The 17112-nt window shown below is 40.2% G+C and overlaps 1 protein-coding gene across 1 annotated transcript in view; it reads right to left on the bottom strand.

Annotated features, from left to right (window-relative positions):
• Positions 1 to 14257: 14257 nt before the first annotated feature.
• The window catches only part of LOC139735591 (RNA-binding protein 38-like), a 143262-nt gene continuing 140407 nt past the window's right edge, over positions 14258 to 17112 (bottom strand). The window contains exon 5 of the mRNA XM_071646348.1: positions 14258 to 14585. Coding sequence (XP_071502449.1) covers positions 14258 to 14585 — 328 coding nt within the window. The remainder of the gene's footprint in view (positions 14586 to 17112) is intronic.

The raw sequence follows: 17112 nt of genomic DNA, 5'->3' as shown, positions 1-17112 counted from the left end.
ACGCTCGATTCTCTGAATTACGCTCGATAAATCGATCTAAGATAAGTCGTAAATCCTTATGGAACAGGCCCAAAGTATGTAGGCCTATTTCGTATTTTTGTATTTCAGTTTCCCGCCATTTCTATTTGACCCGAACTACCCTGACTATTATGAAACGAATGGTCCGGTTCACGCGAGAAGGTCGAGATTGACCTTGTTCATGAACTTGGCTAGAGGTCGTGAGGATATCGCATTTTGTTTTTCGAACCTCCTCGTAATTTCTTGTAATCGATCCGATTGCATGTGTGTCACGATGCCCATCTCAGCTATACACATTACTGATCCCAAGATATAATCGGCCTACACGCGCACTATTTTGGCGCCTCAGAGTATACGGGCATATCGGCTGACGTCACAAACCGTCACATGCGACCACACACAGACACAGACAGACACACAGACACACACACACACACACACACACACACACACACACACATACGCACACACACATACGCACACGCACACGCACACACACACGCACAAACACACACACGCATATAAAGTATTACAGAAGCTCCTCATGAGCTTCAACAATAGTGAACAGTTTATCAAAAATAATTATGTTTTTCTTCATCTTTTTTAGGCTTAATGTGAATGATGTTACAATCGACTTGATTTCTAACAGTAAATTTTCCATAGGTTTTGGGCTTCACAGGTAAAAATTCACTCTCCTAATGTTAATTTTTTGTTTGACATGATGGGATTTGTAGAAGAGTAAGATTGTTTGGAACTCGGGTTGTGAGTATGTTTGTGAGATTCGAGTAGTAGTAATGTATATAACTAGCGGCTTGATCTGTGAGTGCCTTGTACAGTCAGCGAGATCTTGAATGATATTCGTCCGTGAATTGGAAGCCAGTGCAGATCTCTTAAAAGAAGTAGAGAATCTATAGCTCTACTACCGATCAGCTTACCACAGGTGTTTTGAACCACAAACGCGAAAATTTAACTTCACACAAATTTGTAACTGGCCATGGTTGCGAGTGCACATCACGAGCTTGACACTCACGAGTTATACAGCCCACGAGTTCACAGCTCACGAGTTATACAGCCCACGAGTTCACAGCTCACAAGTTATACAGCCCACGAATTCACAGCTCACGAGTTATACAGCCCACGAGTTCACAGCTCACGAGTTATACAGCCCACGAGTTCACAGCTCACGAGTTATACAGCCCACGAGTTCACAGCTCACGAGTCATACAGCATAATCACACGTAATCTGTCGTGGACCAACGCGGACTGTATCGAGCTTTGTCTTAATACCCAACGGGTATACGTCCACGATTGATTTCCGAGGGGGGAATCATTCAAAGAGTAATGAGAATGTAGCTACATGCACACCTCCTGATGAAATAATAACAGGTTTGTTAAAAATTATAGATTAGCAGCTGCGATCTTACAAATTTCATTTGAGAGAGAGAGAGACAAATTCACACCTCAACCGTCACCCCTCTCATTAATAATCTCTAGCTTTCGATAATGACATAAAAGGAAACCCTTCTGTTTGAATTATGTGATATCAAGCTTGGGCTTCCATTGAGCTTTGCTCTGTGAAATAGAATAAAATATGGGAAATTGTTGTTGTCTTTAAAGAGTAAAAACGAACGAACAAACAAACAAAAACTGAATAGGGTGATTGATATAAAGTTACAAAATAACATCAAACTTAACCCCACCACCTCCCCCGGAGGGAAAAAAAATGTAACGAATATTGTATCCTGTGTGCATCTTCACGAGCAAATACGAAGTCATTTGCACAAGTCACGAAATAAAAACGTAAACAAACGTACAATGTCCATGAAAAAAAAGGAGAGAGAGGGAGAGAGGAAAGAGAAATGAATGGCGGGAATGAATCTATTTGAATAGAAATCGAAGAAGGAGTATTGTGCTCAGGAGATAAAGCGGTCGGACCGTGAATGACAGAAGGAGAAAAGAAAAGAGAAAAAAGAGAGGAGAATGGAGGAAAGGAGAGATGAAATAAGAGCGAGAGAGCAAAGTTCGCACCACTGAATAAAAAAGGACACTCAAGTTCTTTAACATGCAGGGGGTCATTTTCCCCCCTTTCATTTATCACCGGTGATTGTGTGCGTCAACATATCACCCTTTATTTGTGATGGTTTACTACAAAGAGAACAAGCTTTAAAGAGATCAAGAAAACTGTATGGATAGAATACCCCTCGCGGAGCTCCGGTGTCTACCAACACAATGATGCACGCGTCATGGCCCATATTGCTGACGGCTCCCGCTCACACTGAGGGTGCGATTGTTTTGGGAGGGGAACGCGTTATTCAGGGGAGTCGGATGATATGTGGGTTACATCTGAAAAGGACAGCGGCTTCACCGCGTTATGGGATAACGTTAACGCACTTTTATGTTTGTAGACGACGTGCTGGTCATGCTGATAGTAGGCCGACTCTCTTTCCATTTCGTGCTTGGCACAAGATTAATTTGAACTGCTGAGCCACAAGTAGTAAGTGATCTTGTGACCAAAAAAAAATAAAAAATAGAAAAAAAAATGATAATAATAATGATAATAATAATAAAAATGACAATATGTCCAGCCCCCATCATATTATCTTTACAATGTGCCAATCTTTGCGATCAGTACCATCGAAAACAATTTGTACATGTATACTAGAATTGTAATAACCAAAATTCATTCATGCACAGAGAGAATCTGCTTAAGAACCACAAACAAACAAGACAATAATCAAAGAAGTTAATGTCGTGTGCTTAAATCTGGGGTCAAAATCAATAGAGGCCTATGTACCGTCGGTGTGACTTTCACAAACGATGTTACAACAACGCCGTATTCCTCATAAAAAAAAGTATCTTTTTTTATCTTCCGCGTCATTACCATATCTTATTCGCCGTAGTTCTCGTTGCATCAGCGTTATTTGACACTTTATCAGAATAATAAAGAAACTGATTAGCAAAATTGTGACCCTGCACCTCAAAACAAACAAAAACTCGCCAGACATGAATATTTAGTTAAGGTCATATTCTGAAAGACCAGACTTTAAGCTTTAAAATGATGTATAACTCAAATCAAATGGACTCTCCTAACCTATCTAAATATTGGAAAGAAAGCACAAACTCAGGAAAAGAGAAGAGTGTGGACAAGGTTTTTTTCAGAAATGAAAAAGGGATTCTAAAGACACACCTAATCACACTATTCTACCAAAAATGTTCGAGATAAACTGCTAAAAAAACACATTTTCCTGCCCGTTTTATGATACCACATTTTAGCATATTGTAAAAGAAGACCCGCTCTTTCAGAAAATATGAAAGCAGTCAAGTTCGGCTAGGTTGACCCATTTCACTTATTTTCAGTCCTCACGCAAAATTAGTGTGTGCGACTTTATGTTCGTTTTGAGGTGCACGGTCACCCTCAATCGATTTACTAAGCTGTGTATCGTTCATTCAGAGTTTTAGTATAAGGTCATGATAGCATCAAAATGTATGGCTATTTTTAATCATGGCCAGTAGCGAAACACTGGATAGTCGGTATTTAGTTACGTCTTAGAAGATGCAGTTTCTCAATCAGTTGCAATAAAAACAACTCCATGCAAGCATTAATTTGAATGAAATATCAATTGAATACTGAGTAGTTGTTGTGTGCATCACATTACGTCATACCTGGAAGACTGACAGAAAAGCTTAAAATTCTTCACCTCGATAAGGTTCTCCACGTCGTTTCTTCTTCACATGCTTCACGCGTATAACTTTGCTTTCATCGGCTATAATTATTCCAAGTATTATCGAGGATAGAAATGATATTTGAATTATGACCACTCATTGGTTCTTCGTCCCGACCCCTCCTCTGCTCTTCCCGCTTTCTTCTTCTTCTCTCCTCTCTTCTTCCTCCTCCTCCTCCTTTATTACTACTACAACTTGTAGGCCCCACTTCGTTACAATTTAGGAGTCTCCTCTACTAACTATACTACTACTACTGCCACTTCTCTTGCCCCTCCTTCTCTCCTCATTCTTCCTTCTCCTCCGTCACATCATTACTTCCTTCCATTTTTTGTCTGCTCCGATTACTCAGTTATCCAAATCCCTCTTCTAGACAAGCAGCAGTGAGGTACAATTTGTACTTGTTTCTCCCAAGGCTTGCGAGCTAATTCATTAATTCTGATCTGAATAGCGCCACCTTTGGTATGAATGCAGTGAAGAGATGCCTTCGGGTATCGCGTTCATTCATGTTTTCACGATGTTCTGTGATTCTTTTTCTTTAATCGTCCTTTACTGACCCACGCTATCATTAGACTCTTCAAACTTTTTCCTCAGCTATCTGTATATAATAGTAGACCTTCACTCCTAGAGAAATTAATGAAGTCGTTGTAACCTAGATTTGTGGAGATGAAAGTTTGTTGGTTCCTCACTCAAAATTCATTTCATGCACTAGAGATCAAAATATTATCATCCTTGAATTTGGTATGATGACTAGATCCCCCTCTATTTTACACAAAAGTAACGTGTAACTTTCATTCTTCCCTTTGTATACAAATACAGCATTGTGAAGTGGGGGTGTCCACCAAATGCAATTTCAAATGACTTTTTTTTTTTTTGTTACCACTTAAAGGTCCAGTTTACCTTTGGGAACAGTGGTTTAAAAATTTTCAAGATAGGACATTTAATGCATATGTGTAGGTCTCTTGTGCCACAAAGCATCCTATCATATAAAATTTTCGCGATAAAGCCTAAAATATAAGGAGATATCTGTATTTTCCTCAATAAACCATAACTGTAGACGGTTTAGTCTGGAAACATTTTTATTATGACTATTGTTTACGTTTTAATATTTAACAACAGGGGCGGATCCAGGAATTCCATAAAGAGGGGGCGTGTTTACAAAAATAAAGGGGGGCGCACGCACCCCTCCCCCATTTTTTCTTTTTATTTCTTTTGTTTCAACAAAAAATAAAAGGGGGGCGTGCGCCGGTTGCTGTCCTCCCTGGATCCGCCCCTGAACAATACTAATCATCAACTTTACGGATTCAAATTTTTACAGTGGTTGTTTCTATCCCTAACCCACATTTCAGAACTATTTTAAAGCACTAATGCTGGGTTTTTGTTTCACCTGCAAATGGTAAATTATGCCTTTAATGATGACCTCATAAGTGATCAATTTTTGGTGAACCATTTTGTAAACTGTGTTCCTTAATTTGTTTCACTGTGATCAACATAGATGTTTGTCGTTATAATTATCCTTCATAATCATAATCACTCCTTCATCATCACCAATATCATCATCATCATCATCATCATCACTAGTACCACCACCATGACTACCATCATCATCACCACCATGCACCATCATTATCATCACACCCCCAATGACACTAATACCATCACCAGCACAATTACCACTACCACCACTACCATCATCGTCATCACAACCACCAACATCATCATCACCATCAATGCCACCACTACCACCATCATCACCACCACCAATACCATCATCACCAGTGCCACCACCACTACCACCACCAACATCATCACCTCCACCAACACTATTACTTCCACCATATCATCATCATCATCATCATCATCATCACCATCATCACCACCACCACCATCATCATCATCATCATCATCATCAATGCATTCATCATCATCTCTCACTTCAATATATGTGACCCTGCACCTCAAAACAAACAAAAAGTCGCCAGACATGAATTTTTAGTTAAAACCATATTCTGAAAGAGCAGACTTTAAGCTTTAAAATGATGTATAACTCAAATCAAATGGACTCTCCTAACCTATCTAAATATTGGAAAGAATGCACAAACTCAGGAAAAGTGTGAACTGAGAAAAGAGGCTCTGAAGTACAGTGTCTATTCAAGCGCTTAATCTTTACCAAACCGTGCTGGCTGTTTGATGAATGGGACAAAAAACAGGAAGTAAACCATCAGAGTAACAACAATGAAGGGATTATCAGATTAAACTGAAATTAAGCATGCCTCATTAACACATTCTGTCCATAATTAACGCCAACTTTCAAAGCAGTAGCACTATCCTTTCAAACGTTATTAGAGTTGAAAGTGAAGAGTGTGGACAAGGTTTTTCAGAAATGAAAAAGGGATTCTAAAGACACACCTAATCACACTATTCTACCAAAAATGTTCGAGATAAACTGCTAAAAAAACACACTTTCCTGCCCGTTTTATGATACCAAATTGTAGCACAATGTAAAAGAAGATCCGCTCTTTCAGAAAATATGAAAAAGTCAAGTTCGGCTAGGTTGACCCATTTCATTTATTTTCAGTCCTTGTGCAAGATCAGTGTGTGCGACTTTATGTTCGTTTTGAGGTGCACGGTCACATATATATTAAAAATATTTTCCACCTGCTGACAGCTAAATCACACATCTCATGTAAAAGCCACCACTGCTACCTGTTGAATACAACACAAATAAAAATCCAATCCAAGTCATTTCACAAAGTCCATTTCTGTCATATTTCTTCGTCGTAATTTAATTGGCGATGTATTGTTTCGTCCTTAGGTATTACATTAACTATAATCGTGCCAAGCTAATATGATGTACAGTACATGTATGTCAATAAAATGACCTACCCTGAATAAACATAGTAATAGTTTTCACCATCTTCTCTCCATAATTTGAAGAACATTTGACGAGAGAGAGAGAGAGAAGAAAAGGAGACTTGTGATTAATGGGTTACCATCATAAATACAGTGCTAATGTACATGACATAGTATAATTTGGAAGACGTGAGAATTGCATAGGCCTAGTATATGAAAACCACAGCGTTTGTAGAATTGCTCGGTTTACTTTCATCCCAAGCTACGCAAGTAAGCTTGACAGAGAAAACAATTGTGTTTGAAATAAGCATGACATGATCGTCTTAATCACAATGTGAGATAAAAACCAGATTTTCAAATTATACATTTAGAATAAACAAAAAAAAAATAGGTAGAGATTGCCTGATTATTAATTCCATGTACAAAACGGAAAACTTGATGCTCGTATTGCTTTTATATTCATTTGTTACAAGACAATGGCAAAAATGATCGGTGAGAAATACCCCAGTTTAACTGAAGGCTTTTCACATAATGTTGTAAAAACAAATGCACTTGATTTGGAGAGGATTAGAAAAAAAAAGCTTGACCTTTGGAGCAGTAATTACATCACATATCATTTGCTTCACTAGGAAACAATGCTCTCCTTCCACTTTCTTCTATTGGGAGATGCATTTCTGTTTTTCCTGGTAAGGTGATTAATGAGTACAGGGCAAATATTTTTGCCAATCTATCAATTCAACTCAATTCTCAATTCAACTATGATAGTCACCTGTGCCATTATGGTATACATTGGTATAGGAAAGAGAAAGAAAGTTTAAAAAAAAGAACCCTCAAAGCCATTATTATAACTAAAATGAAATTTATTGCCTCCAATCTGGATTGAAATGTGCTAAAAATTCAACATAGTAACTTATATAGCTTACGTTAAAAACATTTACATGATTATAATGAAGTACTTCAATAATCTTTACAAGTGAATTTCCTAAACTTAGAAAGTGGCCTATGCAATTTTTTTAAAGTAAACATTTTAACATCTTAAAACTTAAGATTACATGCTAAGGTTTGTCCTCGAAAGACACTAGTAATGTTGTCATCTTATGATAACCATATATTCAACGACATTTTCAACAAGATTTACAAGTACATCAAATGAACATTTATAGTGACTGTCTACTACAATTCTACATTCTTAGTCCCCAGCCTCTCAAACACAGCTTCATTTGCTGTCTCTTCGTGTTACTCAGTAGCTACTTGTACGTATGGTTTAAGTTTATCGAACATAAATATAATGAAACTAAAATCAGCTTTTGTCAATGCACAGGCAATTTGACCATTACTTATCTTTTCACGATACAATTACAAGATCCTTTAAAAAGATGACAGAAGTGACCTGTCATATCATCGGTGCTATAAAGCAGTACGAATTATTTTTCCTTCTCCTTTTTTTCAACACGAAGAGATTTTTTGGGAGGTTCTGAAACACTTCTCAACAGGACACGAATGGGATGTTGTGAAAGCTCGTCAGCTGTGAGAAAAATATGTACCACATTTCTCAAATCTCCTCGTCTCATATAGGACCAGTGTGCCATAGGGATGGTTTTCTTGTTATCTTATCTTCTGTTTTGTTTCTGTGCTCGTTGTTGTTGTTTTCTTTACAAATCAATCTCCCTGAATTATGACCGATATAGATGCATGCAATGACGGCCCCAACAAAGTGACCAAAAGAGGGAAAGAGAGAGAGCGTGAGAGAATTGAAATAATGTGTTTGCTTTCAGATTTCAGAATATTTCCAAGAATCAAACATACGAGTCATCACATATGACATTTCATTATGTTTTGCATCAAATGTATGAACTGCCTGCGCAATTGATTTTTGCTGGCATCATTCCTGATATAGGCATTTGTGTTTTTAAAAAGAGATTATCTCTTCCCACTTTTTTTGTTTTCTATTTTGATTCCCTTTGCTGTTCATACATTTGGTTTTCCTGCAAAAAACTCGATGGATGGCTTGACACTCTTCTTGCACAAGTGTCTTGATGAATTCATATCTTATTGCTTTCAGATGCATCCTACAGAATGTAGCATGATGCTTTCGTCTTGTCACTACCGCCAATCTACCGAGTGCTGCTGCATTTGGCGCGAAATTCAGACACATTATCCCACGGGGCCAAAACTTTCAGGAGTTTTATCCCTGACCTCTTGCTTCCGTTTGTCACCTTAACCTCTCGTTCGGCACATCGTCTTTAGAGGAGACACTTTGTGGGGCATGGCCGTATTGACCACCGTTTTGCAATCTTTAGTCGAGAAAACAAGTTGCATAGAGTCTACATGCTCTAACGGCTGAGCGGTTTGTATGCATCGATAACCTACTTGTATTTCAAAGTCGCGGGTATCTAAACCTCCGCAGAATTTCTCCGCCGCACATATTTCCAAGTACCGTCATGAAGAATATACTATTTGTTTATATATATTACTAGTTACAATAACTATAACAGCTAATCATATATACTACGATCTAAAGCTACACTTTGCATTTTTGTGTATCTACAAGTGTGATATAAAACAATTGACCTAAAATATATACAAGTACATTACATATATTTAACAGTACATCATGATAGCTTCAACGCTTGAATATTAAATATGAAAATGAAAATTAATCATACCAAATAGAATATTCATGATAGCAATAAACATAATCATAAAATTCAATACATTGTCTCCATGTCATCATTGTAAGATAGTGATATTTCTGAAGATTTTTTTCCTCGACATTTACAACAATTAATTTCTCTGTGACATTTATAACACAACTATAGTTCTTGAGAAAAAGAAGAAAAAACAGTAATCGAAACAAGACACAACACATGGTGAGACAAACAGAACTTCCATACGAATGATGCAACTGCAATTCAGCATCACGACATAGCTTGCTCTTTGTGCACCATTAAAAAAAAAGACAAAAAAAACAAAAACAAATAAGCAAGTACTCAAAGACATTAGTCACTTTCTTGGCAGCAGCAAAGCAAAAGTCACGCAGCCCTCAACAGGGTAGGGCACAAAGGCCGGCGTATGAAGACCCTCCCACAACATCCATCTCCCGCTTTCCACCCATCTCAACGCCGAGCCAGACGTTACGACCACATTCATCGACTCGTTTTTTCGTGACGCTGGGAGGGGGAGGAGTTGAGGACGTCGAGGAAAAAACCAAAAAACCTGTGCTTTCGACGAGAGACCTTTTTCCCTTCGGCAGGGAATCTCCGCCAAATTCTCACCAACATTTTGATAGGCCAGGTGCATAGGCTGATTCAGATTTCATTTCAGACGAGATTTGGACAAGCCAAGATCGGGATTCTGGAATAGAAGTGAGCCGACTGCTTCACATTTCACATGGAGAGCTTTATCATGCAAGACGGCAGCTCTGCTCACACTATGAAGAGGGGGGTTTGAATCTTTTCAAGATGACGGGACGGCAAACAGTGTTTGTTTTGTGTTTTTGATTTTTTTACTCCATGTAACATCTGATCTGATCAAGGCAAAACAGGTAGTACAATCATGGATCAGCTAAAAGGAAACATTCAATGCAAGCTGGGGCAACATATGTCATATCATTTGCTATTTCTATTTTTATGGGGGGGGGGATGGGGATGGGGATGGGGAAGAAAGAGGCAGGGCTCCCTCATCCTTAACCCATCCTGAACCACCACCTAAGAATACCTGAGATGATGCATAAAAGCGGGCCGAGACTGGTGATGACAGACTTTCATAGTGCACCTGTGTCAAGAGCAGGGCGGGGCTCTGAAACGGAACCCCTCCCTTAATAAAATCCAGGTCTTTCTCTACAGGCACTTCATTAGGTTGTGAAGGCTGGAGCACGAGCGAGTCAAAAAAAAAAGAAGAGGACATAACATTATATCTTAACCCATTGCTTGCTAGGATGGTGTGTATACATCATTACATCAATAGGAGAATTTTACATTGTGGATGTAATGGATTCATGCGTTAGCTGCAATGTTGTCACGCTGTACCTGCTATACCCTGGAAGCTCCAAAAGCCAGTTTTGAAGGAAGGGGATGGGGTGGGGTGGTAAGGAGGCTGGGGGAGGGGGGAGGAAGGGGAGTCAGTGATGGATTGCACTTGATTGGTGTCTTACTTCCAGCACTTGAGCAGATGTGTTAACACGTGGGAGACGGTGTGAAGTGAATGGGGAGGGAGGGACTAGACGTGGGAAAATATTTTTAAGAAGATGAATACAGGGATGGGTTGATGAAGGGGGAGAGAGAGAGATGAATGTAAGAAAGAAATGGAAGATAATGAGGTAGAGATAGACAGAGAAGGAGACAGCAAAGAAGAGTAGATAGACGAAGAGGATGCAGAAAAAAAAAGAGAGAGAGGAACATTCGACTGCAGATGGAGGGAATCGGACATTCTAAAACTCTTCTCTTGGAAATAGGGACGCAAGTTTCCCCCTTTTCCTGTCTTCCCCTCATCCCCCTCCCTTTTCTTTACCTCCTTCACTCTATCTGCCACTCTATCTTCCCCCTCTTTCCCTAAGGATCCATCTATCTCTCTCTCCCCTCCTCGCTTTCCGAGGCATCTCCCGGGTAGCTGCGATGGTCACATGACCGCATCATTTGATACTCCTCCCGAGTTGCTGCAGTCATGTTTGTTATCTCTGTCCCCGTGGCTCCATCCCTCAGCTTTGGCATTCATGTCAAGAATGCAATAAACACCTTTCCGATGGACCAATGCGAGACAGGGAAAACAAAACAAAAACTAAATCGACAAAAACAGGAGGGAGGGGGAGGGGAGGGGGGGGGCATACCATAGATGGAGCTGGAGTTGGTGATCTACATGTGGCGAATACCACCTCAAAAATGAGATGAGAGAAGAGAGTGAGAGAGAGAGAGAGAGAAACATATTCATCTCTTTCTCCCACCCACAGTTCTTCCCCTCTTCCTCCTTTGTGATGAAAGAACCCTGAAAGGAGTGCGAGGAACAAAATTTGCAAAGCTAGCAACACTTGTCACATTCTGTCATTAGCTCATCAGAAGATCACAGCAGGGCTTAACCCGCAGATAGAGACCCCGGAATCCCCTTAATCCGGAAACTACTTGATGGGATTATCCAATAAAATTGGTCACCATGTCCCCAGTGAAGCTCCTAGCGACTCGGTTGTCGGTAGCAGGTATGTTGTGCATGCTGGTCAAAACCTTGATCTCACTACAGAAACATAACTTGTCTCTCATTTTTGTTTCATGTTTATCTCCTTCTTTTTTTCCGGGGTGGGGGGTGGTGGTGGGGGAGGTTTGGGGTAAGGGGTAGGTGACTATCCTTAACAAAGCTCCATCCACTAGCCGCACCCAAACCAAAAAGGAGCTCACCACTAATCTTATCCAGATGACATGAATGCTTCACCTAGTTTCCAACCTTCCCTCCTTCCACTTCAGTGCAAACAAAAAATTACCACTCTAAAAATGTCAGCTTGACATGATTCACAAATACTCTTTCAGAGGTTGCTGCACAAACAGTGGACAAGTACTTGAGTAGAAGTAATTAGCATAGCATTCATGCATATTCATCAAGTACAATGGAGACAGCATAATGGGTGGGGGGGGGGGGGTTAGGTACCCATCTGTGACCACAGGCTGCCTCAAAGACCTTAATACTGGGAGAGCAATTACAAGCAAGTGTCAAAAGTGATTATAGGATGAGTGAGCTGGGAGGGGGGGGGTTGATATGAGTGGGGAGTCCAACGAACTATACATTACCCCAGACAACTTAACATAAAATGTATTCATTTATTTCATTGAAGGATAATTTAATCTTAATCTATTTGTCCACGGAAGAAATCATTGGGCATAGCATTGATTATAGTTGGCCATTAGTTTGGCATGCTTGCACATTGTCGCGTGAATATTTCTCGCACTTTATTTTTTTCAGAATTCAATCTGGACGGATTTGTGTCTAATCGTCACGCAAAATAAATACATTACATTTCTCAAGGTGAACAATAAGTACATAACAATGGTACGAATTACAATGCGCTGGCAAATTTAAAAAAAAAAAAACAGGAAAGCTATCATAGATGATATATTCCCAGTTATAGACAAAGCAAAATTTAACAGGAATTTCCCGCAATGCAAATCAGATCTGCATAGGCTTACGAGCTGCCGACAATGAGCAAACTATGCACACTTTGTGACCAAGCTCAAAATTCTGTCGCAGGGAAGTTACATCCAACATTTCAGTTTTTGAGAAAAGCATGCACGGCATTTGAATGCTGTATCCTGGTCATCAAACAAGCAAGCTCATGATGGGCAAACACGCAAATTACCAACCATCGACCATTTTTTTTTTTTATAGTCATGGACGTGAGCGGGTCCCAATTGTCATCTTGTTACGTTACTCTCATAGCCAGAGATATGATCCCGGAGAATCTTCGCTCTCCACATTCTACAGGACTCACCGTCTTTGACCGCACTCTCTACGATGAGCAGATAGTGTTGGACGTTGCAGACCTTTTCAAGTTGCTGCAAATTTCAAAAGATACTGCCACTCGAAATTTCATCACTGTTTTTCTTTCTCTATCCTTCTTCTGCTACTCATGCTCATGAATATAACCACGAGCTCTTTTAATTTGTGGTCTAAGTTCATTTAGGATCACTGACCTAAGAAGTGACTTCCTCACCCAGCCAGGAACTCTATTAAACATGCGGCCAACCTTTCTTTTCTTTGCTTTTTTTCTTTTTCGCAGTGCATTTGGAGACATTTGAACATGATATATTCAAAACGAGGGTACGAAAATGAAATACTGATACAAAGCTGCGCACATAAACATTAACGAGAAATGGGCTCAAAGAACGTACTGATCAGACGATTACGTACTATAATGAAGGCATTGATGTACTGTCATACAATCTGTTCTCCCCTGTGCAATGAAAATTAAACAGAAAAAATAAAGGCAAAATGTGAATCTGATATGAATACTTTGCTCTTTCTATACGTGAGGTCTTACACAGAACATGCTTCATCCAACTTCCAGGACATAATTATGATGAGAAAAAAAAAAATTACATGTGGTGCACTAGCACAAAGAACAGAGTACAGAAAATAAACACTACCGGTTTTCTCTCTCCAACCTCAACCCGCCTTCAACGAATTCACATTCCTCCTCATACCTGTGACAACTCTTGGTTGCATGACTACACATTATCATTATTTTCTTTCTAGGCAGTTTTTTTTTTTTTGTCCTGGCGCTCTCTTGGTTCAGCAGGGTTCCTCCAAGCAACAGCGCTTTGTTGGTGGTGGCATGGAATCGCCGATCCTCACACAGTGGCCGGCAATGTCCATGACAGAGAAATCCAACAAAACCTATGGATGAATGAGGTACCAAACGCTCTGCGTCGTACTCCATCAGTTTGAAACTCTCATCACTTGAGAAGTAGTTATGGCATATTGTGATATGTATTTTTCTTGTCTCAAAAAAGAAAAAAAAAATCTTCTCTAGTTAGTGTTCTTCGCTATATATATAAGAAAACATTTCATCAGATCTAGAAATGCATACTTTTCTCATTTTTTGCTTCCTCCCTCTCATTTTTTTCTTAATACGATTTTTGCCGCATACATCTCTGATGAAGTGTAGAGATGATGATCACAGCGATAGTTATTGCAAACACGCGTGATCTGTCGCGACGGCTGGCTGCGCGGCCTGGAACTGTGAGAACTGCGCGGCGGTGTTGACGGTTGGAAGGGACGCCGAGGACTGCTGGACAGTCGAGAAGCTGTAGGCGGGCGCGACGAAACCATGGGGCGTGTTGGCGTAGTTGGCGTACTGATCGCTGAACGTGCCTGCCGTGTTGAACTGCTGGTGCGCGTACGTGTAGTCGATGAACGGCTGCGTGGCGGTGGGCGAGTGTGCGGGGACCGTCGCAAAGGTGGGCTGGGTCACGAAGTAAGGAGAGGCCTGGTAGATCAGTGGAGTCTGCTGATATCTGTAGTTATGGAAATAACAAAACAAGAGAGTGTAGGGGTTAATCAAGTGGTATAAACAGAATGTAATCTTTTGAGATCAAGGTGATACCATTAATTTACCAATTTAGACTTCAGTAATACCAGAAACAAGTGGTCCTGAGTTTTAATCCTTGCTGTGAACATTCCTGGACAAGATCATTTACCCATCCTGCACCACTTGATTGGCATTCCAAAGGAGCAGCTGTCCTGTGCCTTGGCTTACAGACATGGCACTACCCTTTGGAAGAGCACTGCTTGCACCAAAGAAGTTAATCACGGCGAGAAAAAAAAAGTAGCAATTTAACCATTATTGTGCTTATTTTCAATAAATTGTGTTGGGCAGAATTCAAGGGACCAAAAATACATGAACATTAACAACTAAAAAGGTAACTGAAAATGCAATTAAAAGATAACTGTATTCTATTGCAAACAGAATCCCATTAATCATTCATCGAATAATAACATGCTTTCACATGATTTGATATTGAAATATTTGGATTTCAAGTTTTGGTGAATACATGGACAACTACCGGTACCAGTACCATTTTTACTTTCCACTGTATCATGAATGAATCCACACACGTACATCACCCACTGGTACGATAAAATTCTGATCTGTGCGGACTTTGCAGCATCATCCTCGCATTTCTGCGACAGAGTCATTATACATAATCTCATTCCTACATCATTTACCCCAAGTGTGTGTTCACCATTATGCCACTTGTAGGCTTAACCCAAATATCGCATTCTTGCTATTTTTCTTTTTTTTTTGCAGCGGAGAAAAACTCTCTATACCCGGTGCTCACATCCCATTGATATGTGTGGCGACAAGTGAGAGATAATGTCTACTGACAAAGATCTCCCATTCCATACTTCGATTGTGATTGATTTTCCCCCCTGAGACTGCTCTTCAAAAAAAGAAAAAAATCAATGCCTGCGCATTTACTTTTCTCACAATGGAATATAAACAGTGACAAATCCTGCCGTAAGATATATGATACACAGAGTGGCCAAGATGTAACAAATAATAAAAAAAAAGTTTGGGAGACGCATAAGAAAAAAACAAACTAGAAATAAATACAGAGTATGACATGACTGTGGACATTTGAATGCTTTCACACGGGCATAAAAATACAGCATCGGTTGATATGTCACAGAACTGGCTATTTTTCTTGCCCTCTGTTCGGCCTTGCCGTTGGTCATATCATTTGACTGTGACGTTGGATCAACAGGTTTGGGGGTTAGGAACACCACGTTGGCACAAATAGATCGACCCATTTCAAGACTCACAGAATGCAGTCTCGGTCGAGGGGAAACATGCAGCATTACATCTTAAAATCACATTTTGATGCTTAAATTTCCCCCACCTTTTTCCCCCCATCAGTAATGGATTGTCAATCAAAAGGAACATCCCTGTTTTTTCTTCTTCTTCTACTTTGGGGCGGGAGGGTGAATCTAGCGAACACATAGAAAGTTGCCCTTCTCTTCCTTGGCTCTTTTCCATGATTGACACGTGACGGGTCGCCGTGCGAGCCGAAATATGTCGCGCTTCTGTCTTAGAGGTGTCCACAGTTTGTCTAACGCGGCCCAACATTGGGTAACATAAATACGGCTCAAATGTCAAGGTAAAACGGGCAGAAAGTACAGAGTTGCTCGCTCCAGTTGCTGCTCCAGCATTACACCATGCACTGATATGTTTGCTTTAAAGTCCTCAATCTAGAGTATTCTACCATGCCTAGACCTCCATTCCGCGCGTTGCTCTCACAATCTTTGCAGACCATTGCATAATATGCTTTGGCTTATTCATTTCAGATGTCCATTTACTCTATTTTTAAGTGAATACAAGACAATACTCGGCAAAGTGAACTTCATGAAAACGAAGGCCCGATATGGAAGCAACAGTCCCACAAATTTAAAGTTGTGCCTTGAAAGACTACTCTTCTGTGAGAACTATTCTAAAACTTTTCCCCCCGACATCATAATCTGGCATGTCATGTGTCAACTCGATAGCCAAGGTACGTATACACAGTCATGGATCGTCCAAAAAAAAAGAAGAGAAGTCCATCTTTAGGAGACTAGCCATGATTTCTGTCACTGTATATGTCCATTCATGCTGTTTGCTTTGACAGAAAATATTTTGCGAAACAGTTAGCTGCAAGGTGTTTCATATCCCCACATGCTACATAGAGATAAATACGCTACTATGCCACCACTGGTGGAGAGACTGAGAGAAAAAGGTTATTTATCCCGCCAGACACAAAGCAACAGCACAGGTCACTCGGAGTTTATTGCAATTGGGGGATAGCAGCAGATAAATTATTCTGTTTTCCTCAGACTCACATTGACCAGAAAACTGTCAGGAGGAATGCTGTGCTCCTGTTTGTCTTCTTCCTCTATGCAGATCCAGGCAGAGAGCATGAATCGCAGAGTGGTCTTGTGGGTACAAAAATGATTAGACAGGGGAAAGGGGTGCAAAGCAGAGCGGAGGGCTCATCTGAGCGGCTCCAG

The sequence above is a fragment of the Diadema antillarum genome, unplaced genomic scaffold (assembly GCF_040938485.1).
Source record: "Diadema antillarum isolate AM-2024a unplaced genomic scaffold, OU_Dant_1.0 seq00000586_RagTag, whole genome shotgun sequence".
NCBI lineage: Eukaryota > Metazoa > Echinodermata > Echinoidea > Diadematoida > Diadematidae > Diadema > Diadema antillarum.
Note: the sequence above shows the minus strand (reverse complement) of the source record. Positions and strands in the feature narration are given on the sequence as shown.